Raw genomic sequence first — 26,082 nt, 5'->3', positions numbered from 1 at the left:
TCCCTTCCCATCGTCATTAGCACATAACGGATTGATAGTTATGTTAGCACTACACTTTCCAGCACATCAACATTTACCCCCACGTGTCTTTATAAATAGATTTTGAGTTGGCATGCTGGGTACTGTTTTTATGATAAATGTTGATACATATGTGTTACTTTGAACAAATCAATAAAGAACTATGAATACCACGGGGCTATTGTCTCAAAATATCAGTATACACTCCCAAAGTGTTTGTTATGACATAAATATTTTTTTTTTAAACACAACTTATCTGTACCATTTGTGTATTTTTAATTTGTATAGATCTGACGTGCATCCACCTATAGAGCTTCCCTCCATAGTTGATAGAACTGTTAAGAGCCAGAACCATATGGCCACTCAACAATTCCAGAAATCTTTACCTAGTGGCAGTGGCTACCCTAAACTAAAGAAAATCTATAATTGATTTTCCTATGATTTCTTAATGTCTGTTCCCTTGAGTTATCCTCCTTTTTGTGCCTGCTGGCGGCCCGTACGCCCTCTTACAGAAATATTCGAAATAGCAATCCTTTGCTGATCACATAAACATCCTTAGCATTTACTGGGGGAGTTTTACTAGCTTTTTATCTCTCAGGCACTGCAAGTGATTCCCTTTTTGGTCACCCTTTGTTGAATATTAAACTGATATCCTGACCAATGATGAAATGGCACTTTTTTTCTAGGAGAATCTCCTGAGAAGACCAACCAATAGAGATTCTGATGCTTTCAGAGGGGCTGTTGTAACCTTCTTGGCAGGGGCATTCTAGTATCTAATCAATTTTTAATACTATTTTCGAACACCATAACCTGGATGTCAGTGGAACTTCCGGTAACTTCCTTTAACCATAAAATTGAAGTCTGTAGTGACCCAAGTACATACATCTGTTGACGTTTTGTCATCTTAGTGAGGACAGTGCCTACATTAAACGCAGAGAAAGCAATTGATGTGAGTATTACACTCCTGTGTCCTCAAGAAGGATATTCTCATTTTCAGGAATCTGTTACATAAGGATCAATCGATTTGAACCCTTTTCCTAAAATGTGCTGGGATAAAATTCAAACTTGGTCACCAGTCTCCATCGCAGAGATGGTAGGCTGCCTAGGCTGGGTTTCAGAGGTATATGAACGGTGATCACCTAATCTGAGTTTGATGGTAATTGCTAGACTTCAAGAATGGAAATACATTGTGTCCTACACTCTGGAGGGATTGAGACAAGTTTCATAAGGCTCAGTCACCCATCCTCCACTGAGGTTGACATGATATATCTATTATATAAAGAGAACCCAGGAAGGGAACGACTAAAGAATTGATGAAAGTTGCCCGTTTTAAATATGTCGGAAGGGACAGGCACAGCAGTCCAAGGATGATGCAACTTGAATTGGCTGGATGCAGAATTATGTAGATTTATACAAAAACAGATTAAATGGACCATTCAGGAAATTCAGTTTTGGACTGTGTAAATAATGACCTAACCTGCTCTTTTTGGAAATTAACCGATCGACCTAACACTCATAGACATAAATGCCATGTGTGAAAACATGTACCATTGAAAAATTGTTGTTTAGACAAGTGGGTCACTTCAAAAATGAGTTAATTCACATTGTTTGCTTGCCTGTTTCTCAAAGGTGGAATACTAATTTAGGTGTCCGTTCTTGGGAGCTGCGTCAGTTGAAAGGTTCAGCCTAAAATGGGTTTCACAATTCTGCTGTTGTGGCAAGTCTTCTAATCCATGACATCTACTATGAGTGCAAAGCCTGGGTTTGAAAGGTAATAAATAATTTGTTGTGGTTAAAATGTAAATGAGGAAGTTGAGTGCAAAATTATCACCTTTAGGGCCCATTTGATCATGCAGAATAGATTTGGGGGCTTGAACAGTGGGAAAAATGCTGCTTTGCTGGAATAGGAAGACCTTGGTATGACAGTCCCTGCTATAGTCTACAGTCTCACCGTGAAGGTCTCCAAGTTTGTCATTAGAAGACTCATCAGGGTGACTGACAGGATTAACGTAATAGTCTCAAATGCTGACTTCAGCTTCCAGGGAGCTCAACCTTTATACCAGGTTCAAAATATGAAATTATATTAAGGTGAGTTTAATATCTGAAATTGTTTGTGTTCCCGATTCAGGGTTAATTTAACAAGCTCTGATAATGTGGCCACCTTAACAGGCAAACAAGGCACAGATACTTCAGGAATCAATAATGATTGATAAAATGAGAAATGGATTAGTGGTCATTTGCAGTGTTTTCCTACCGTAGCTACTTTCGAATTTTGATGGAAATCTGCTTCCCAAAATACTGGTGAGAAGTTTTTTGTAATTCTTTAGGGAGTTTAATTTGTCTCTCTCTACTGGTGGTAGAGGGGGGCTTGTATTTTGGGGTTCAGAAACTGGTGTACACTGATGGTGCAGAAATCAGGCTACATAGCCAGAGAGCAATTAATGCATCAATATATAACCATGTTTTAATTATGTAGTCATGGGAAACCGTCATGTGTTTATGCTGTCACAAAAATCCAAGTTACAAGTATGAAAGTAGCATTTGTATTTAAAAAATATTCCATAGGCGCCCCTCTGCGAGAACGAACACGGCCCATTGACCTGTTCTTTGGGAAGGTTCCCACTTGAGAGTCCGCAGCTACACTTTAGCTCACTCTACCTTTCACAGATGGGAAATAACCATTTGCATATCACTCTCTGTCCCACCCACATGGGCAGTCCTGCACTGAAATGCTATGGCAATTCCTTCCGCACAAGAGTACCAAGAGCAACCCCATGCACTTGCAAAAAAAATCTAGAGTGGGTACCATCCCATAGAACAGGCAATTTTTGCCATGTTCGTTCTCATAGAGGAGCGCCCATGACTAATTTCTTTATTTTTTTCAAAGGCCTTAGGTTTAGTCACCCTAAGTGTCCTAGGGTCATCCAGACGTGGATCCCTGCCTCACTGTGCTCAGAGAGGCACAGCTCCACTTCACTGATGATGCCCAACAAGGCTGAAAAACGTGTATGAGGTAGCTGTTGGTACTCTTGTTCAGAGGGGAATTGCCATATCATTTCGGTGCTGGACTGCCAATGTGGGTCGGGCAAAGACTGATGTGCAAATGGATATCTCCCATCTGTGAAAGTTACAGTGAGCTAAAATGTGGCTGAAGACTTTTGAGTGCGTACCATCCCATAGAACAGGCCATTTTAGCCGTGTACGTTCTCATAGAGGGGTGCCCAAGATTTTTTGAGCATTTGTATTTAGTTATATAGGTTTGCTAGTGTTGCTGGTACACCTTCAGGTAAATGAAGTTAGGTGCTCCCTCAGTCCTGCTGGGATTTTAGAGGAAATGCACTAAAAGTCAGAAAGGCTCACTTCTTAGGTGACGGCAAGTCCTAGGGACGAAGTTGATTGTCATGATCTCAGCTGATTTGATTTCTAAGGGCATCATGTACTCCTGGACAAATTGTTACTTATCCAAAACTGGGAACCCTTTGAAGCAGGCTTAATGTCACTATTTGATTGCCAGAAATAAGCAATTATTGGAGCAGCATCATGTGCCACATGTAATTTGACAAGCCTGGTTTCTCACAGTAAATTGGATATAGGGCACCTGGCAGGACCCTGAAAAACCCAGGCGGGAATTCCTAGATAAACTAAACCAAAATTTCAGGGTCAGAGGTCAGACAATTCCAATCTAGTACTGGAAAAAACAGTTAGTGGTACTGCATTCCATTCTTCACAAAATGTATTTTAATGACATCTGGATAGTATTAGTGGGGATAGAGCACCCATGAATATTAAGACACAACAATACAAATAAGTGTGATCCAGTGGACAAACACTGGATCTCAATGCAACAACAACAAAGAGGAACTGCTATTTTTGATGAGTCATTTCAATTATGCAGTCACTAGAATAAACATACACCCACATTAAATGGACATATATACAAAAGACACATGGACAATGCTTCCAATGTGCATTGTTTGAATGGTGATATCGTCGACACAACAGTGTTTCGGCCTTAAGGGGCTGTGCAGTGCAGCTATGTGAGCAGGCCTTCATCAGGATGTGTGATGACCTTACAGGTGGTCCTGGGTTCTCTATCTAAGAACAAAAGAAATAGGGGATTGTCACAGGAGAGGTGACCTCAAGTTAAGATGATAATTCAAAAAGCTCCCATAGGATGCTTAAGTAAAAGAGGGGACTCCTTGGAGTAGGAGCCTTGGTGGCTGAGGGTATCTGTTACTGCCTGCATGCAGGACAGATGGCAGTAGTCCATCCAGGGATCAAAAGGCTCCTGTTCAGAACACTTATATGACCAAGGCATTTTTTTCCTTTTCCAATATTTATTTTACATTTGTTTACTTTTCCATAATTAAATGTAAAACACAGTGGGAGGAGGGCAGCAGTTCCCTCTATAGAGGTTGCTGGTGAATGTTGGCCTTCCTGGTCAGTGGCTGCTTGGTATCGCGCTGAAGTGATGGTTGTCACCATCCTTCCCATGACCAAGGCTGGTGTCTTGAGTTCTGAGAAAGTCACTGGCTCAGGTTGATCAAGAGCCCACCACAGGCACATGTTTCTTGGTTATTTCAGGCAGGTCCATACAGAATACACATACAATTGGACCCAGGAAGTGTTTTCAAAAGAAAATAGAAAATGCTAGATAAAAGAAATGCAAGCAGAAGAGTGGTAAAACAAAAGTCCAAGTTTCTCACATGGGGTTTGATGCCTCCCAGTGGTGTTGCAGGTTTTCCCAGGAGTTTCAAACCCTTTAAAACCTCTTAGAAGTCCATTGCAGGTTTCTCAAGGGTTCCCAAATTGTGTTGCCATCTTGGTTCCACCAGAAGTCCCAAGCTAAGTCTTGTCTCCTTAGACAATTGATTGTATAGACACAACTGCTCAGGTCACCATGACTATTCCTTCTGGTTCTCTTTTGGGCTGACTTGGCACATGAGAACCTTCCTTTTCTTACTGTGTGGGACTGCCCCCCTCCTCTGCATGGTTTGTCATCACGACTGATGTTATTGCATCCTGTGCTCTGCCATTTCAGTCTTCTGTTATCACCATCTCCTTTTCCTCCTTTCTAGGCACCACATTCTCCTGACTACTGTCTTCATCTCATGGTTATATTTCCTCCTCCTCATCTATCAGCCCCTTTTGTGTCCAGCACCTACTTAATGCTCATCTGATTGATATCCAGTGGTCTCCTACAACCTTCTACTACCTTCTACAGACTCCCTGATTGGGGTCTGTGGGTTTTATAGTTATCTTTCACCTACCCCTGGTTTGGGCTTTTGGTGAGTATCTGTACCTTTGAAATTGAATTGAAGCCAAGCTGGGACTGGTCACTGTTCCTGCGCATGTTAGTCCTTACTTTGGACTTAGGAGGCTGGACCAAGCCTTCATCTGGCCTTTCCACCATCTTCATCTTCTATTTCACTCTCCCTTTCCAAGCACTCTGTGATGGCCTGTGCAGGGCCCAGATGACCTGTTTCCTCAGTGAGTGACTGGTATACTGGAAAACATCTGGGTACGTTTTGTAGACAGACACTCTGGATATGTGGGGAGGTAGCTGAATTAGGGAATAACTGGATGTTTTGTGCGCTTGGGTCTTAAGTTGTGTTGTAGTTGAGCTTGTTCTGACCATTTGACAGCTGCAGAGCCAATGGGAGCAGAGACTTTATCCCTTATCTTTGTTAATTGAACATATAAACTAGTAGCTCCCTAGGCTAGTGCGCAAGTAAAAAAAAAAGAAAGAAACGATATAGGCACAGATATCATGATTAGATTTGTATACAGTGTTTATTGGTTGTGCTCGATAATCCAACACGTGTTTCGACCTCTGGTCGTTCTCAAGGCTACAATTGTGCTTTATACTAGTGTTTAAAATTGGTATTCCACCACATTAATTTGATAACAAACCATATACATGAATAAATATTCATCATGTCCATTATTCACAGTATAAAATTAAACTACATGCGATTTTTCCCACAAAACAAGGTATCCATAGTAGTCCTTCCGTGATCAAAAACCAAAGTCAATTCACCAAAATGTAAACATTATAAATCCTGTGGTTTGGTTGTCATCGATAATTAAATATTAAAATTCATAAACCAAATCCAAGCGTGGGAAAGGCATACACATAAACATAACAATAATAGAATACAAAAAAGGGGGGAGGAATAATGAAGAGTAAAAGACAAAACAAAAATAAGGGTGGATTAGGGGCTAAAAGAGAAAAATGAACAATTTATATTAATACCCATATTGCACAATCATTGTGTATTTGTAGTTAATGCTCTCATTCTCACAAGACTGCATGTACTTATTGTCTCCAATGAATACTTTTCTATCAAAATTATACAGATTTGTGATTTACTTAGCAGCATCTTTCGCCTTCACCTGTAGTAACAAAAAACAGTTTACCTTATTGTCATCAAGTTATGCTAGGAGAGCAGTTGGTTTGAACACTAGTATGCAGTGCAATTGTAGCCTTGAGAATGACCAGAGGTCGAAACACGTGTCGGCTGATTAAACGCAATCAATAAACACTGTATATGCCTATTTTTGATATTTGTGCCTATACAGTTATTTTATGACTAGCTCACTATCCCAGGGAGCTACTAGTTCATATGAATATGTTTAGAATGTTGACTCTTGGTGTGTTTGCAACATTGTATCCTCAGCGGCCACAGGAGCTTGGAGAGCATCTTACTGGGTCTTTGAACCAATGGCTTGGTTTCTGGAGATTGCGACAAATCGAGGGATTTGGTTACTTCCCCAAGGGGAAGCCCCTTCCTGTGAGGCTAGGGATGTGAGTCCACTATGCAACATTCCCCCTGGTGGTAAGCAGGACCTCACAGGGAGAGGCTCCCCAGTTGGGAATAAGAACTCCCTTTCCCATAAGGAACTCCGTTCTTATTATCCCCCAAAACCTAGTACAACTTCATTAACTGATATACAACTGAACTCTTCTTACATGTATTATAGTACCAGAACAACAATTTCAACCCCATGCTGTGAAGTACTGACACAAAGAAGCCAACAGGAGGCATGTTGAATGTGAACCCAACACAAAGGACAGACTTTCCTTTGACTCAGGGGAAGCCCTAGCAGTGCATCTTAAAAAGAGGGAGGGTCAAGAAGACAAGGAAGTGAAACCCAGGAGTTTCAAACTGGCCAGATCGAGGAGGCTGGGAAACCAAGGGAGACGCTGCCCTGCATGTCCAAAAGCTGCTACGTAGAAGGAACAGCAGAATGCTGTCTGAGCAGAGGAAGTCCATAATAGTCCCTGGATGGATGCTCGAGAAGGGACACTGAAGTGCCCCATCGTTGGCATGCTGACTAGGCGATACGCCAATAACCGACCCAAGGAGGTCTGTTCATGGGTGGAGAACCAGACCAACAACCAAAGGAAAAACCCTTTCACTGCCGAAACAGCCAAGGAAAAGCGAAGCGAGTCAGAAGAGCGAGATGGGAGGAACCAGAGAATCATCCTAACGGACCACAGAAGAGAGAAGGGGAACGCTGATCCAGTGACGCAGAACCCCTTCAATAAAGGTACAGGGTAGAGCGGGAGAGCCAGGGAGGGAGTTGTAAAGAGTGAAGATCACTTGGGGACCCTGCATTCTCCTCCCAGTGATTGGTAAAAGTGTCTGAAGATTGAAGATCACTTGGGGGACCCTGAGTTTTCAACCAAGTGAGTGGCAAAAGCATATGAAGAGAGATCAATTGGAGACCCTGCATCCTCGGTCCCAGTGATTGAGAAAAGTATATACAGATTTGAAGATCACACGGGGAACCTGTATCCATGTCCAAGTGATTGGCCAAAGTATAAGAAATACTTGGAAGTATATGACACATGCTTCTGAGTGCGGCAAGACTGCGAGAGGAACAAGAGTAAAACAGACTTTGTCTACACATCTCGAGAAGAAGTGGTGTTTGGAGAAACAGGGGAAACAAATACATAAGGATCTGGGAAGACCCATTGAAAGAACTGAAGGAGCTATTAGCAGGAATAGCAAGAAACAATTCTCATTTGGTGAGGGGGTCCCACCACAGGATTGCCCTACCATGTGATGGAGTCCAATAGACGGTGACCAAGGGCATCCCCATACTCTCCCAAGCCCCTCATCCACTAGTTTAGGGAGTCAACTGGCCCTGTAATTCACCCCTTGTCTATTCCCAGAGACAGACAAAGACCTCAACACTGTTATCACTCCTATATCTCGTACTACGTGAAACCTCTTGGCTCGGGTTCTCGGTGAGCCCTCATTGTGTGGAGTTACTTTCCTTGTTGGGCTTGCTAGTGTGTGTTTGTGTGTTTTTGTGTGTATGGGCGGGGGTGCATATGTCCACTGTTTAAACTCATCTCCTTCTCCTGTGTCCTGTCCCACACTGCCTCTTTCTTGAGTCTGCACATTTCCTTACACCTGTCTACATCTTGACTCCAGTGCCAACCTCTTTCTCCTTGACATTTCCCTCCTCCAATTCCAGCCTCTCCCTGCCTCTCCTTTATACAGCCATTTCTGCTCTTTGTGGGATATGATGCATTGGTCTGTGCAGTCCCCCCAAATCCCTAATGTATCTAGCTATGTTTAGCTCTCCTGGAACTTCCTCTGGCATAGCTCTGTAAGGCACATAAGCACTCCAGCTTCCTCTCGAAACAGACTAGTAAAAACAGGCCTTATTTATACTCATGGCCCATAAATTGGGGAAGTCAGGCTGGCCCCCTGCAGTAACCTCATAGGGAGTGAGCCTTTATAGTTCTGAATTCAATGGGGAGCACGTTAAATAAAGAAATGTGGCCATTTTGAATCCATGCCATGTGGTTCAGATGTTTATTTATAAGAAATGGTGAGTCTCAATCAATCCTGGAGTTGCTACCTTTTCTGCAGACAAAAGGGTGTCAAGCACCAGGTCTCTCGCGGGTGCAAAGTATCTGAAGCCCTAGATTTTGTCCGGCTCGTAGATTTCTGAGATAGGCCCAGGTTGCGTTGGCTGTACAAGTGATGGTGAAAAGTTGACCCTTCCTTCTCCTGAGATTGGGAACAATCAGGGTGAGTCAGGGACTGACTCTCCACACCATGGACACGCCTCTCAGTATTAGCTTGGTGAGGAGACAGTGTGAGCACTGACCTGAGAGGCATTGATGACTGCAAGGTGTGCCGTCTTTCCTAGAAGGTAAGTAAACGAAAGATGGACTGCAGGAAGTACAGGGGTCAAACTGAATAGTTAAAGTTAGGTGAGACAGGCAGCCTTGGTGGTAGAGGTAGAACAGCAGGCAAGGTGAACTGACAAGCCAAATAGGCATGAAAGGTGAAATAGCTGGCAGAGTAGCAGGCAGGGTACACTGGAAGGCAGAACAGGCTAACAAGCAGGTACACAGGAAGGTGGGGCAGAATGCCTGCAGAGTAATGTGCCAGGAGGACTGGCTGACTAGCAGAGCAGGGAAATGAAAGAGCAAGCAGGAAAGTGAGAAAAACTCTGGTTGGGACACAGCGGTCACGGAGAGCGATGAGACTCACTCCCTTGTGAGCCAGGCCAGCTTTTGTAGGGTGCCGTGTTCATAACAAGGCCGTTGGGCCGCAGTGCACTGCCATGGCAGTTCAGACATGGTGACGCAGTGAGCGTCCCCTTCATCGTAAACCTTCATGGTGCTGTTTTGAAATGCCGGGTGTCTGAGGGCTTGCAGCCCATCTGTCCAGATGTCACAGGGCCCATATGCAGATAGAGGTTCTAGCTTGCTACAGGTAACGGGGCCTGCAGGGAGTGCATAACAAAGGGATCTGGATTGTTTAGAAGCACTGGAAACTTATTCAGCTTCTTTTTCTTAGGAGTTTAGAGTTGATGTTGTCACTGCAAGTCCTATGATTAGGGTCGGGGTAATTTTCCATTGTGGTGTTGTGACTTAATTACTGTCTTGGTGGTGGCTTGGATGATCTTAAATGGAAGAATGGGAATAGAGTAAAAGCCCAGAGAGGATCCTCCGTATACTGCTTCTTGGGTTGGCATTGTGGAGCAAGTATTTCCTTCACCCCAGGTCCCAGTCTCTGATATGTGACTTCCTCTCAAAAGGCTTCCCCAAGTATGGCCCTGGGATAAAAGAACATCTTCCAAGACCAATTGAACAGAGACTACAAAGACAATATTGCCCGTGGGTCACCGGTCCTACGTGTTAAAGTGATACCTAGGACACAAAAAACGAATTGACAATGATCCAGAACATTCATTAGTTGTGGCCTTCATGGAGATCCAAGGCCTTTTCTGGGTCAGTACTTTTCCCGAGTCCCCAGTCCTAAATATGAATGAAATGATTTGGATGCAGCTCAAGGATTATTTGAAGTGTATTCATAAACTAAGAATGATCTTGTTGGATGGTATGCCAAAGTTCTGCTCTGAGGTACTTTCAGAACACATTTGCTGCAGGACACATGGGCATATACAAATGGTTTTACCAGTGGCTGTGGAATGGAACAGGGCAGCATACAATGCTACTGATTGTGTAATCCACTGAATATGTGGGAACACTGACTGTCATTCTTATCCAAATAAGTAATTAAATATTGTGCTACATTGTCAATGAAACCTCCCAACATATTGCAGTTCTGCAGGATAATTACTATAAAGGTGCAGCAATGGCAAGGGAGAAGTGGATGGTGGACAGACTAGAGGGTGGACCCATGAGCAGTAGTAAGTCTAATAATTCTGTTGGGTTTTATAAAATGATACATCCGACCATTCGCCCATATCCTACTCACTTTGGATAGCTGTTTTGGGATAGGGCTGGTGTGCTGCGGCAGGGGGATTATCATTGCACTGCACTTTATCTTTCCATGGGTACTAATTTGTCCATTGTGAACCAGTGACAACTGGGAGGAGGGGATTTACTTCATCTGTCGCCCACCTTGTGCAATGTATAAGAGGCCAAAGGAGGAGTAATGTGTTGAGTCTTTTGGTCATGCATTTTACTTGACCAAAGGCTTTGGCTGATGTGGATGGTGCAAGCATTTGGAGAGCTGAACTTTATTTATCTATCATGTGCCTATTGTCTCCAATGAAGGATAGAAACTGGACAGAATAAACGGCATCTGTGTCATGATCTTCACCAGAAGAGACCGACAGCAAGTACAGAAAAGATAGTATTAGAAATATTGGAAGAGATGAACATTTAGTCTTTTTCAATATTATAGATTAGAATTGATTTTTCAAAGGTCATTAGGGAGCGAGTTCCATATACGATGGCCCACAACCGAGAAACACCTAGCGTGTTGATCCGAAGATCATAGTGACAGTGCTGGATGATACCCCATTCTACCCTTGTCCCACTCCACTGCTCAACCACACCCACTCTACCCTCCACACATATACTCCAGCACTTATCACCCCCATTTACCCCCACCCTTTCTACCTCACCTCTCTATGCCTTGCCCCTCTCTATCCCATCTCACATTAAATAACACCCACAACCCTACTCTGCCTCCACTCACATTCATCCCTACCCTCCCTGCTTCATCCCTGCTTGCCAGCAGCCATCCACCTTAGCATGTCCCTGCCTATCACCATCATGCCAGCTGTTCTAGTTCACCTCTACCTACCCCTCTCACCCAAGAGCACCCCTGCCTTCTGCGCTCCCCTCTGCCTATTGTCCCCTGCCTTAGCATACCCTTTCTCCCTTACACCTTAGCTGAAACCTATACCAGCCATCCAAACTCACTCCCAAATTCATCATGCTTACTTTCAAAGTTCTAAACAGGTCAACAGGTTTGTGTTTGAGACATAACATTAGTAGTACACATAGCAAAAAGAGGTTATACTATGTTCATGACCAATGTTATGTGCCTGCAACAGTAACTTGCAAGCATTATTTAAATAACTGGTTGTGTAGAGACCAAATACCAACTGCATTCGGATCTATAAACCTGAATTAAATACAACCAGAACTGTTGGCTTGCCAATGCTCATGTAGCCCTGGTTTCCTGGCTCTGGTCCATGCAAGGGTGCACTCTTCTCTTCTGCGGAGTAGGGACAGTTTTTATTTATTTCATTTACATATCACGCAAGCCACAGCCCTCAGGCATAGTGGCGCTAACATAGCAAACAAACAACAAAAAACACAAAACATAAAGAAAAATCAGATAATAAAGGGGAATCGAATAAAACAGAACAGTCCATAAAAAGCAACTAGATGCATATAGAAGATTCGAAGGAGGGCCCATACAAGTTGGGATGCAATGAAATACCTAGCCATTACATCTGAAAAAAAAACTGTGAAGGAATACTCAGGACAGGTATTCTGAGTAAAGCAAAGATAGTCTTTATTTGACTTTAAAAAAAAAAAAATAAAGAGAAAAAAAAACGGGATTTCGATTCTCCTTAATTCAGTCCAGAATTAAATATAGCTTTTGGGTTCCTTGATGGATATAGCAGCAACCTGGCATTAGTCCTCATATGCCCAACGGAACAGTGTAGCTTCCGCTTCTGTTCCCACTCGATTCTGCAAAAGAAGGGAGAGGTATCCGTCAGTCCCTTCTCTCTCTCCACCTTAAATAGGGGTAGGTGTCTCATTAACCAATCCCCCCACAAGTCCCACCCATTTTGTTTTCGAACGCCGGCTGCCATAATGGAACCAGCATGGGAAGGCTGCATTTCAAATCTACAGGTCCTGGTTTTTTGGGTAAAACGAAAAAAAATGCGTTTGCAACCTCTTCAGCAGGCCACAGCTGACAGATGAGGCCCCGGAGGACTTTTAAGAAGGGCCCGCTTCCATGGCCATGAGGTGGGCCTACCGGCACATGGTCCGGGCTGTGCACTTCGCCTTTAGCTCGGGCGGCCCCAAGCAGTCTACCTGGGCTCTTGGTGATTCATGGACCCATCTGGTCTGGCCGACATCGGTCACAGCCCAAGAGCAGCCACGCTGCCCACGAAAATCACCAGCTCAGCCCCCTGGCTCACCCTCTGGGGGCTTCCCCCACATGCGGGACAGCACCACTAATGTATGATGGGCCCTGTAGGGGCCACTCAAGGCAGCGGCCCTCACAGGTTAATCTTTTTCTCTTCCCTCTTTCACTCTGTCCTTTCTTCTAACTGTCTTTTTTTTTAACGGTTTTCTTTTAGAAGTCCTCTATGGATTCTTTTCTCGCCTACCCAGCAAATTCTTGGTCAGAGAAGTTCTACTTCATTGTTCCATTTTCTTTTTCCTTCTCTTAACATTCCATCCATGTACTCTTCTAAACCAAAACGCATACACAAAGCAAAGACGTAAAGAAAGAAAACAGATTACACCTGGTTCTTAAATAAAATGATGTTAATACCCTGGTGTCTGTGTCTTTATTTCTAGGTGTTCTCTTGGGGACCACGCATGTAGCCCCCACTAGCTGTGCCCCTTGGGGCCACATGCTATACTTGTTTGTTTTCACAAAGAGGGCACCCACAGCACAGACATGGCTTACTGTATTTTATCTGTTTACATTATTGACTCGCCATGAATTTAATCTTAAATCAATGTACATCAATGAATACATTGGGGCATGCCTAACAAAGGCAGCCTACAGGGAAGTGGTGGCATGGGGAAGGCATAAATAGCTGATTTTCATTTTTTAGCTTACTTGGTATTGCTACTTGAATGTATGCTTGTAGGTGCAGATGTATACATACTTTATAATGATTTTTAAAATCGTATTGCGGCTAAGTTTGTTTGTGCCCGATTTTTTTTATAAGAAATCGCTATTGGAGCCTTGTTTTTGCTTCTTGCAGACCTGCTGTGTGTAGCACACTGCACGTAGGCTTCAACAGTGTCAGAACTACAAATCCCTGTAGTATTGTAGTTACTGGGGGACTACTTTTTTGCAGTCCGTGCACGGGAGCTCTGGCGCGAGAGAGACTGGCCAGTTAGTGCCAGTTTATGTCGGCTTTGTGGCAGCAGGATCCTTTCTGCCACAGCGAGTCAGGTCCTGATGGGGGTTGCTGCTATCATGTCATCTATTTGGCAAACATAGAACGCACTACACAATATCCCTCCTCCTCTCTATGTGCATAACAATGATGCTGTTAGTGTAAAATGCGATGCAATCCTTCATTCTGTGCTGGTATCCGGGGAGCGTAGCATTTACATACCTCCCCATATGACCACCACTGCTTTGCTGATTGCATCCCTGCATAGTTCATGCTTCATGAGTAAGCCTCCTGACATGCTCTTATGTTCCATGGCACTGAGTCACGTAGCTACTCCAGCTTCGCCTTACTACGATCCCATGTTTAGCGCTAGTGATCATTTCACCTGTTTCCAGCTCTCTGGCAGCTCCCTTGGATGATTTAATCTTAGATCCGTTCCTGCCATTCAAGTACGTGACACAGTGCCTGATAAACTGAGTACACAGGTTGAGGGAGATACTTCTACCTCTCAAATTCGTTTTTCACTCCTAAACACCCTTTCCCTGTTAAAACATGAGGTTGAGGTTTCTGACGCAATCTTAACATCAGGTTGAGATTTTATGGCCATTACTGAGTCCTGGCTCACCACAGATACCCCGAGCGCTGCCACTTTAACATTACCTTATGGATACTCTATGTTCAGCGTGGATACCCCAGCACGCAGGGGGGTGGTGTGGCTATACTTGCCTCTATTCACCTAAACCTGCACCTTAATCCTCACGATATTCTGGATGGTTGTGAAAGCTTATTAGTTAAGGTTAAGTTACACGAAAATTACCCCCTGCCTGTAATTCTTGTATATCGTCCACCATCTGAAACTCCAGACTTTGAAGAACAACTTATTAATTGAATTGATTAAATGACCGAGGCCAATACCCCAGTACTTGTTCTTGGGGATTTTAATCTTTGGGCCCGCAACATCAGCGCCAATAATGCTATTTCCTTGCTAGCAACTCTTAAATCTCTTACACCTGCTCACAAAGCTGGACATATCTGAGACTGGTTCTTGACCCACTGTATTACCATCTCTGATCTGGACGTTAGTCAGTGTCCCTGGTCAGATCACTATCAAGTGTCCTTTAGTTTCTCTCCTCTTGATTCCTCTCGTTCCCAAAAAAACGCTCCCCAAACAGCACGTTGTGGCAAGACATTTTAAGAAACCTACACCTCAAGTGCTCTCCCTTCTCCTATTACGTGAACAAAAACCTGTGCATACCTTTACAAATTCTGACGATCTGGCTAGCCATCTTACCGATACTTTTATTCACGTCATGGATACTCTTGCTCCTAAGAAATCTTGTTTACTAAAAACTAAAACCAATACAATCTCCTGGTTTAATGACTCCATTGTTAGCTTACATCATGATACACATAAAAACCGGGAGAGAATGGAGGAAAAATCCTACCTCCCTGCACCATCTTGCTTATAAAAGTGCATTATCTAGCTATTATTGCTGCAAAGTCAGATAGCTATAACGATAGGATTCTGTCCGCCAAATCAAATTCACTTGAAAAGAGTTTAAAGGAAATTCCCAAGTGGCCCCCAATGTATTGAAGGACGCAGACTGGTGTCAATCAATACATGATGAGTTTAACCTAAAAACAGCAGAGCATACAAAATCTATCGCGACTCAAACCAATCAAATCTCCTTTACTACAATGATTAAGACCAATGCCTTGGATACTCCAGCACAGTCTCCTAAAACAATCCTCATTGCAACAATCTTTCAGTTTAAACCCTCCACCGAGGATCACATTTGCATAATTACCAATAACATTCGCTCAGCTGACCACTTCCTTCCCACTGTTCCTCCTTCCTCTTGTGCCTCCTCCCGTTTCTGCTCCTTCCAACTCCTAGCCCCCCTGCACTGGAACTCCTTACCTCTCTCAATTCTCTCTATTCCTACCTTTTCATCATTCTGCACGTCCCTTAAATCTCTCCTTCTCCATTCCCCGCCATGAAACCCCTCCCCCTTCTCCCCCAGCCTCCCCCTCTTTTCCCATAATCATCTCCCTCCACTTCCCCCTCCACCCCATTCTCACCCCTTTACCCCTTCCGTTTCCCTCCTCCTCCGACGTATCCCTCCCTCTTCCTCCCAGCTCTACTGCACTACTCACCCTCTTCCCTTCTGTCTAATTGCTCTACATACTGTTTTGTTGGTCTGATTCAAAATTGTAATTTGCTTCTACTGTTACTTTCTTATTGTTAAATGTATCCTGTTAAAATGTGCAGCGTTTTGGAGTAAAGCGCTATATAAACTTAATAAATACAAATACAAACATGAAACTCACATCCTGTGTTAGGTGACTGCTTTCCATCTAGTCTTTTCAAAGACTGTACTCAGACATTGACACATTGGGTGACTAGCTTTGTTAACATGTCTTTTGAGGAAGCTAATGTACCTAAGGTTCTTAAAGAATCACGGGTAACTCCCCTATTAAAAAAGAGCACATTGGACGCTCACAATCCTACAAAAACTGCCAGCCCATTACAAACGTGCCCTTCATTTCAAGATCTTGGACTGTGGTGCTTATTTACAACTCCAGGACCACTTAGTAAGGAAACAGCTGTTTAAGCCAAAAACAATCACATTTCAGGGCAAAACATGGCAGTGAAACAGCTCTTCTTGACCTAAAGTCAAACATTGCTGGTATTTTGGACAAAGGCAAACCAGAACTCCTTAGGCTGTTAGACCTGTCAGCAGCGTTTGACTTGATCGATCATGCGCAGCTGGTAAAAAGATTAGTGTATCAGGCACACAGCTCACTATTGGCCTCCCAATGGATTGCATCCTTCCTGGGTCCCAGACATACGCAAATGGCAGTCAATAATATTAGTTCCACCCCCGCATTCATTACCTGTGGTGTACCCCAGGGTTCATGCATTTCTCCCACCCGTTTTAATTTATATATTATGCCCCTCCTCACCCTTCTTGAAGACCTGGGTGTCCAATGTACTAATTAGGCAGATGACACCAGGTCATAATTCAATTATCAGGTTGCCATACTAGTGCCACCAACGCCATTACTTCCATCCATCACAATTTTCAGGCGTAGATGGTGACCAATTCATTAGCCTTGAATGTGGAAAAAACGGAACTACTGATAGTCACCTCTGGTCATAAACTCAAGAAATTGGGTTCTCAGTATGATCATTTTGTCATAGCTAACAACAAGATCAAGGTGGCAAGATTAGTAAAGACCTTAGGCATTACATTAGATGCAGAAATTGCTATGAAGCCGCAGGTGGCCCAGGTAAAAGCCACATGCAGTTATGTGTCAAACTTCCTCTAACACATTCGCCCATACGTTTCCCTGTAGAATCGATACTTGCTCGCCACTGCGCTTGTAAATTCACGTCTTGACTATGGCAACAGTCATTTTCTGAAACTACAAAAGCAAATGTCTAGACTTTACAGGTCATACAAAATAATTCTGCTAGAGCTGTTTTTGGTCTCTACCTCAGAGATCACATCTCTGAGGCTAGAGGGAAGCTTCACTGGCTCCCTGTGAAACAACATATCGCACATAAAATTCTTACCCTCTCCTTTAAGTGCTGTAATGCTGATACACCTCAGTACCATTCCAATAGACTAACCCCTTGTAGTGTTGGTCGCTCATTGCTTTGTTATGATGCCACCAAGCTCTTGCAAACCAGATTCAAATTACTGAGTTTTGGAGGTACCAGATTTAGTGTACAAGCTCTTTGGGCCTGGAATACAATTCCAACTCAGGTACGACAGTTTAAGTCTCTTTCTGAATTTATAAAGAGAATCAAGACCCATCTTTTCAACCTTGACCCAAATTAAATTGGACCATCTTGTGCCTTTACTCACTTAGTTTTCTGTGTGTCTGTTACTGTCTGGTTCTGTGTGCGCTTTGAGGCCTGTGGGCGATTTAGCAAGATATAAGAATTTAAAATCAAATGATTTCAAATGGAGAGGTGTCCTAGGGGTTCAACTGACAATTCTGGTGGGCAGAGTGTTCGGAGGGAAGAACTACTAAGGATGTCAAGATGAAGACCGTGCAAGAACCACTTGCATTGGTATTTGATGGTGCTGGGGTGGAAGGCGTCGAACGCTTTGGTAAAGCTCATTGGTTATTCCTCCTCAGGTTCTTCCTAGACCAGTGCCTCACTTTGTTTTTCCTTGCAGTTTGGCATCTGCAGCCAGAAGCCAATGCTCTGTTTGTACAGTCTCTTAACAGACACACATTGTTTCTTGCAGGTGCAAATGTGGCTTTTTGCTGCCCATTTTATTGAAAATCTTCTGCATCCAGGAGTGTGGAGGGCAGCCTTACTAGTGGCAACCTCTTTGGTGGGCAACCAAAGGTCCTTGCATTGCCAAAATATTACAGCTCTGGTTAGTGCTGATGTGAAGGAGGAGGGAGGGTGCCCTTAAGCGGGAGCAGCAGTGTTATTGAGTATATTGCTGAACCTCGCCTTTTGCACCTTGGCCAGCCATTTGTTGACATCTAGGAGAGCTCGAACTGACTAGTAACTAAACGAGTTAGGCCAGGCAGATCTCCTCAACTGCAGATGCCAGACTCATTTATTTTCATTTCAAATGCATGTGTTTGAGGCATTCACTGGACCGGTGCACAAGCTCAGTACAACATAAGATAAGTCTGTTTGAAAAAATATTTAGAATTTTTATATAAAAATCCTGAACAGCTAACTACTGTTTGACATGGATTATGCAGATATCTGGTTAATTGACCCCCTCCAGCAAACATGCCATAAAAAATACAGTACATTCAGTAGTTTCATTGCAGAGAGAAAAATAGTAGTTGGGAGGATTAAACTCAAAAGCTTCTGGCTCCCAGGCGGGTGTTCCAACCTCTTGTCCAAAAATGGAACATGCATGAATGCTGGTGTGCCTGAGAAAGGTGCTCCTGTGATGGCATAGTTTCGGCAAGCAGGAAGTGAATTGTACAGTAGAAAGTAAATGGTATGCTTGTGAAAGATGATGAATCGATTAAGTGATAAATTCGCGCATCACTTTCTAAATTAGAATGATTTTGTAACTAAGCAATAGTATGACAATCACATCTGTGTTTTTTTTCAGAAGAAAAATGGCTGTTTTGCATGAATTCTTTTGATTTTACCAAAGCACGATCATCCTGAAAGAACTCATTCACTATACACATTAGTTAATGAATGTTCAGATACAGAGTTCTGAAATCTCAATTTTTGGACTTTTACAGATGGGGAACCCAGGGAGATTTCACCACAACTCACCCGCGACCAATTGTAAAAGTCAAGCTTTTTACAGAGAATACTGGGGTCTTAGCACTTGAAGACAAAGAACTGGGAAAGGTGAGTTCTTTTTCTGCCTTCTTATGGTTGTGTGTGTATTTCCAGATGCAAATTATTATGTAATCGTACTCGGAGTATGGTTCATTGGAAATATACCATGAGCCTTCATTTTCCTTCATGCTTCACACGTTTAGATTGATTGGGTTAAAGGCCTTGTGAAACAATTATCTCTAAATTTTCGTATTTTTTTTAATAGGCGTTGTGACAACATAACACCCTTGGTACTCTGCAGACCTTGCTTTGCAAAAAATGTAGTCAATCTCGAAGCTTTGCACATAATGTGGCATTGCATTCAGAGGGGACATTGCAGTGTAGAATGTGTGATACAGATGTGCCTCCAGGAACGAGGACTGAGTATTGAAATTGACATGTTTATAGATTTAGCAAGCAGATATGTTAATCTTGTTGCAGTGCATACGTTAGCAGAATACAATGGGGGAGGGAGGGTACCTCACCCAAACCAGTATACTATATTTGTATTGATCATGAGGTTGTGTTTGGTTTCAAACTTCATAGAAAATGTGTGCCGGAGCAGGTTTCAGTTAATACTATAATTATAGTTCTCGCATGTGGGAGGAGAATTAATTTGGTGTGCATATTTTACTTTTGAACTTGGTACTCTGGAACGGATACTAATATGCTAGAAATACTCTGAGATGAGGCGGATTCTCAACCTTAGAATGCTTCCGATTAGGGAATGCAGAGGGTAATAGAGTGCAGTGTCAATGAAGAATATTGCAGCTTTGGACAGTGGGGTAAAGGAGAGAAACAATTTGTGATATTGATTATTGCACATGGAAATGCACTTACTAAACAACCTGTCTGTAAAATGCATGCGACCTTCAAAGGGCGATCATATCTTTTTAGGGGCAGTATTGCACCACAGGGACTACAGCCTGTTCTGGTTACCAAAAGTGGGTGTAGGTTCATTGGCTTTGAACGGCTCACAGACGGATGCAGGGCATGCATCAAGGAGCCGTTCAACTGCTGAAAGGGATGTACACAAAGGAATTGTAGAGTAGAATGTTGATTGGCAATGAAGCATTGAGAATACCAATTGAATTCTGTTGAATTGGGATAGAGCAGAAGAGTATTGTAGGGACTTGGAGCACTGGTGATTTCTAGTAGAGAATAATGATCTTGCTATGTGTACTGATACACATCATTACAATATGTATTGAATATAGCAACTTTCAGTGCTATGCAGATGACACCCAGCTCATTTTCAGACTACCCTCGGCCTCCTCCTCTCCTTCCCTCATCTCTGACTGTCTGTCTGCTATCCAGGAGTGGTGTGCCGCCAATGACCTCTGCCTTCATGCCAGTAAGACTGAGATTCTCCTCATTGGCACACCCGTTCCCTCCTTTCCTGTAGCTCTCTGGCCGGCCTCTCTTGGTCCTCTTCCTGTTCCCACCTGCAAGGCAAAAAACCTTCGGGTCATCTTCGACTCCACATTCTCCTTCTCTCCTCACATCTCTGACATCTCTAAGAAGTCACACTACCAGCTGCACCTCCTCAGAGGTATTCTTCCTTTCCTCTCCCTCCCCCTGAAGCTCACCGACTCCAGAGCTCTGGTTCTTTCTAGGCTGGACTATTGCAACAGCCTCTTTCTAAACCTGCCTGCTTCTATTCTCTGCCCTCTGCAACTTATCCAGAACGGGACTGCGAGACTTGTCCTTGGCCTCAAGCCCAGGGATCGTATCTCTCCAGGACTGAAATCTCTGCACTGGCTCCCAGTGGCTGCAAGGATTAAGTTCAAAACCCTCTGCATCATCCACAAGGCCTTCTGGGGCCTGGGGCTTCAATACCTTCAACTCTCTCTTCCTAAATATCTTCCCTCTCAAGTTCTTCGCTCATCCGCCTCCAACTCCCTCACGGTCAGTCACTTCTCCAAGCAACGAGTTGGTGGTAGATCTGTTTCGTCGTCTGGTGCCTCCCTCTGGAACAGCCTCCCTGCCTCCCTTAAACTTGATGAGAATCATCTCCGGTTCCGGAAGCACCTCAAAACCTTTCTCTTTGCGTCTGGTTTTTCCCCTCCTCTCCTCTGCTGACCTCCTGCTGTAACCGAAACTGCACTGGCTACCTGGACACCCTCTGATCTCGGGCCCAGGGCCATGCCACCAGCGATACACTCCTGCACTTCCCGCCTGGCATACCCCGCACTTGCGGACTGTTCTGTATCCCTACAGTCCCCCTACCAGCCCTTGACACCCGATGTCTGCACTTGCCACTTGCTGGCCGTCACTTACTTACGGTTTTATCTATTCCCATGTACTGCATTGTCCATGTCCCCTTCAAACGCACTTGCACGATCTGAATGACACCTGGCCTAGTAGGATCGCTGTCCGTCCTCCCTTTGTTCCCCTCCCTTGCCTTGTTACGCCTTGAAGCACTTGTGTATAGGCGCGTTATAAATGCCATATCATATCATATATCATGTCATAGACTAAAAAAACAATTAGAAATTCATTAACTTATTGCCTCAGCTGGAAGATACGTCTGCTGAGCTGAAAGATACATCTGCTGAGCTGACCTGTTTGTCCAGTGGTGCTTCTTGCACATCCTTGCTGTTTGGAGGAAGGTGCAATCTTGCAGATACTTTTACATGTTCCAGATAAGAGCAGCCTCAAGGACATTAAGTCACCAGTCAATTGGATCTATTTCTGCTGGAGGAGTGGAGTTCAAATGAATGGAGCAGAGTTAGAGATATGTGTGAAGCTCCAGGCCAACAATCCCATTTGGTACCCACTGACGAGGAAGGGAATCTTTACACATTGGGCAGAGATGCTGATCACATAAAGTAGGTGTGAAGTCCTTGGCACCCAGGAAGGACTGCTTCACTTTTGACTCAAAGGAATCACACTACCAAGCATATGAGATAGCACAACCCTCTTGGTTAGTGTAGGACTATTCCTCTACAGTCCTTGGGTTATGAAACACTCATTCCATGTTCCTTCTCCAAAGATGGAGAGCTAGGATACGTGCTTTGGTGTGGCTCCAGGAAGCTGAGCATTCCAATTGCACCTTCATTACACATTCATCAATGATTCAAGCATACTGGACGGTAATCCAGTTACCACCCCTGATACCATGTAATTATCAATCGGACCCTCAAAGGGGCTCTTCTATGGGGGCAACCTCCTCTAGAAAGGCCATGAAAAAGTGGGTGAATCAGAGGATCCTACACCCCACAAGGAGTAATTTCCAGTTCTGGAAAAGGGTCTGAAATCACCCTTTCTTGATACTCTACTAATATTTGGCCTGGTCCTTTTGCCACCATTGGTGGTTATTTTTTTATTTATTTATAACACGCCAACACACAGGCCCGTAGGCATAGAGGTGCTGACAACAAAACAAGAACAAGCAAAGAAGAACATAAGTTGACAATAAGCCTTAGATTGGTGTCAAGGGAGGAACTATTCACATTGTCATATAAACTCAAAAACGAAGACAAATTAGTCTGGCCGCAACCAATGATGATACAATCTGTGTCCTTTTCAGTACACCAGTCTTTAATTTGCACCTTGCGTAAGAGTCGAAGATCCCGGCCCCTAACACAGCCATGTCCAAATTTGGAATGCAACCAAAAAAGGTTCTTATTTCTCAGCGCCTCTCTGGATTCCGCCCTTTCTGCTATATTTACATTGACAATAATATTTGTTTCTTTGATCCATCACAAAACCCCTTAAAATAGGGTAAATTACCTCCAGCATACTTCTTTACACGGATATCCTTAACAACCGGTCTATGAATCAGTTTATATGTGGCTGTACATGTACCCAAAGATTTGTGGGGAGAAAGCAAAGGACTTCATGGAAGGGCAGCAGCTATCAATCCCAAGGTGGAACAAGATGGCTGCATGCTGATGTACAACCATTTTCTGGGAAGCAGTTAAAATAACAGTATTCTCAGGCGCACCAGTTTGATATGCTGCGTCTGCTATAATGCAAAGCTTCTGAAAGTTCACTGGATCAGATTGAGTCACTTTATCAACCTTTCCAAACGGTAGTTGTGAAATAGTCTCATCAAAAGAATCAACCCAGGCAGTAAAGTCAGAGGGGGCTTTACATTGATTGAGATCCTGTATCGTCATTTTTGTTAATAAAGTGCAAACCGACAGGCCCAGAAGGTCCCTCTTTCGAACCCTTAATTGAGGCCATATTTTAATTGCTGGACATAGAAACAATATCTGCAATAGCACTTTCCATGCTCGCCAGCAGAAACTGCAGTACCGTGCTCACAGCTTGGGAGATTCGATCCCCAGCTCTTATTGACTATCTGCGGTACTTTCTCAACTAAGCCATCCCCCGGCCCTTCTGGCCAGCACCTCCTTTTCGACATCAGGATTTATTGATGGGGTGGCCCAGGTATCCAGTATTTCCTTGTTGACTGTTTCCCTCAGCTGCAAAATGTCATTGTGCACGCATTTTCTCCTGCTAGCACTTCTCGCTAAAACCTCTGAAATTCGATTACTACCAGAAGCATTATGTATCTGAGAAAGTACGACACGACAGCATTAGGGAGAGGGTACAGATTAGACACTGATAGCGGATTCAATTTAAAAACTTGAGCTTTGACTAAGGTTTCCGGGCTCCACAGCCTTTGCTTGAGGGGGGGGGGGGGAGAAGGTAGTGTTAAGAGATGACAGTTTTAATGCAGCTTTAGGTGCTAAAGCTCTGGTACTTCACATTGTCAGAGCCAGGCAAAGCACAAAACGCTTCTAGACAAGACCAAAAAGAAGGCTCAAAGACAGATATTAGAACTAAATAGTGTAATGAACCTAAACGTCACTGCAATATCTTATTGCATCAACCAAGCCAAATATGTACTCACAGCCGTTCCCTCTGACCCTAATCCCTGCACACCAGTGCAAGGCGGGTTGTCATGGGATGACTGAGACATAGCAAACACAGAGGCGAATAGTACACAGGAGACACAGGTCACAGGAGACATGGGTCACTGAGCGCTACAAACCTGGAACTCCAAGGTTTCCGCTCCAACCTCATCCCGGTTAGAGGAAGGGACCGATCACTGTGACCATGTGTATGCCGTCAGGCCACACAGTTAAATGTATCCGCCATCGACAGCCTCCCGATGCTTAGGAAATGAGCCTGGCAGATCTGGATGAAGCACCTGAAAAGATATAACCACCGAGGGTAACAGAAAATAAATGGTCTCTGGCATACTTCCAGCTCAGTTGTTAGTGTTGATAGCAACATAACTCAAAGGAAAAAGGTTCCTGTTCCTAAACAGCTGAAAAGACAGTGTCTTGAAAGTCAGGGTATAAAATATCCACCATTCTGATGGCTCCATTCAGACAGGCGAATACTGGAATACAAATTCATGTTTAAATTGGATAAAGAACCTGCAGTCAAGGTATTTAGACTCCGATTTGATTGAAGGTTTGTGGAGTGCACAACCGATGAAGTCCTCCAGCACTGCAAAACTGGCGGGGACATCGTTAGTTCAATGATTGTCATTCATATGAATAAAGCAAGTTCCCATGCTAGCAAGGACATCTCCACTGCCGGTCAGGAAACATCCCATTTTTGGAATGTAGACCCCTTTCTCCCACAAGGCGAGGCTGCAGTGCAGTTTCCAAGTAGGTCTCTGATGGGTTTCCCCAGGTTCCCTTTGTTTCTTCGCCTGTGTTTTCTGGTTGCATGGAGTTAAATGTATTCTCAAACAAACTGGTCATTTTCCTCTGGTATTGGTGGAACCAGTAGTTTGAGGTACTTTCAGAAAGACTTAAATTCCTCCTTTTTTGTATTTACAGCAAAAGCTTACCAAAAGTATCCACTGTATCAGCAACTCTCCCACAGCTGATGCCTGTTCTTTGAGGGCAGCTGACAATGCCACCACAATCAGTTGATGGAGGAGATCTTCCTCAATGCTGAGCAGTAGCCAAGGTGATTTAATCACACCTGAAGGAGGAAAATCTTGGAGCGCTGGCAGAACTGGCCTTGTAGTGCATCTAAGCAGTGTCCTGCCGTGTGCGAGTGAGGAAGACACATCAAAGATCAAGCATGTCATTATGTCCGTTATGGCAGAATTGTGCTCGGTACGGTATTTCTTTCCTGCTGCCTGGTAAGAGCTGAAGCCATCTGAGCCTTAGCTCATTGTTGGCGCTTTCTTTTTCTTTAATTTAACATTCTGCCGCCTCGTGGTATGTGTCATTTGTAGCCTTTTCCCCTGTTCCCGCTTCCTATTCTCCCTGCCCCCCCAGAGCCTATTTCTGACCCCTGATTGGGTCTTGGGCCCTATTTAACTGAAATCCTCAGGGCGGCTCCCTGCATGTGCAGCCCCCTCTGGCTAAGGGCCCTGAGGCAAATGGCAGCTCATGCAGTAGCAGCTCCAGATTGTGTATTCCAGTGTTCACCGTTGGAGCCTGCAGTGCAGCCATCAACCTGCAAGGTGCTGGCAGGGGGAACAGCCATTACTGCTCCCTATTAAACTCCCCCACCTCTCTTATTACTCCTACTAGTAAAAGCGTGTAGTCTTCTGCACATCGCCCACAGTTGTATATTAACGATATCTGGCATTTAGTCCATTGTCTTAGTTAGCCATTTCTGGTAGTTAGGCTTCTATCCAGGAATCCTGAATCAAGGTGTTTCTGCATTGCTGTTATGTTTTGAATCTAGACCTTTTTTCCTCACTATCTAGGAAACCCAAATCTAGTTGTTTTGCATTTGCTATGTTTGGTGTTAGGCCGCCTTGTGAGTTTGTCATGCATCGTGCAGTTTTTCCATTCCTCTCACCCCCTCCCTTCCATCTCTCTGTTCTCTCCATCCATTTTGGTTTCCATCTCCTCTAACTGCTA

The 26,082-nt window shown here is 43.8% G+C and overlaps 1 protein-coding gene across 5 annotated transcripts in view; it reads left to right on the top strand.

The window, feature by feature from the left end:
* The window catches only part of CADPS2 (calcium dependent secretion activator 2), a 2,822,196-nt gene that overhangs the window by 517,756 nt on the left and 2,278,358 nt on the right, over positions 1-26,082 (top strand). For all 5 annotated transcript variants that reach the window (XM_069629098.1, XM_069629097.1, XM_069629096.1 and 2 more), the window contains one exon: positions 19,150-19,261. In XM_069629098.1, coding sequence (XP_069485199.1) covers positions 19,150-19,261 — 112 coding nt within the window. The remainder of the gene's footprint in view (positions 1-19,149; positions 19,262-26,082) is intronic.

The sequence above is a fragment of the Ambystoma mexicanum genome, chromosome 12 (assembly GCF_040938575.1).
Source record: "Ambystoma mexicanum isolate Mex_15411 chromosome 12, UKY_AmexF1_1, whole genome shotgun sequence".
Classification (NCBI taxonomy): Eukaryota; Metazoa; Chordata; class Amphibia; order Caudata; family Ambystomatidae; genus Ambystoma; species Ambystoma mexicanum.
Note: the sequence above shows the minus strand (reverse complement) of the source record. Positions and strands in the feature narration are given on the sequence as shown.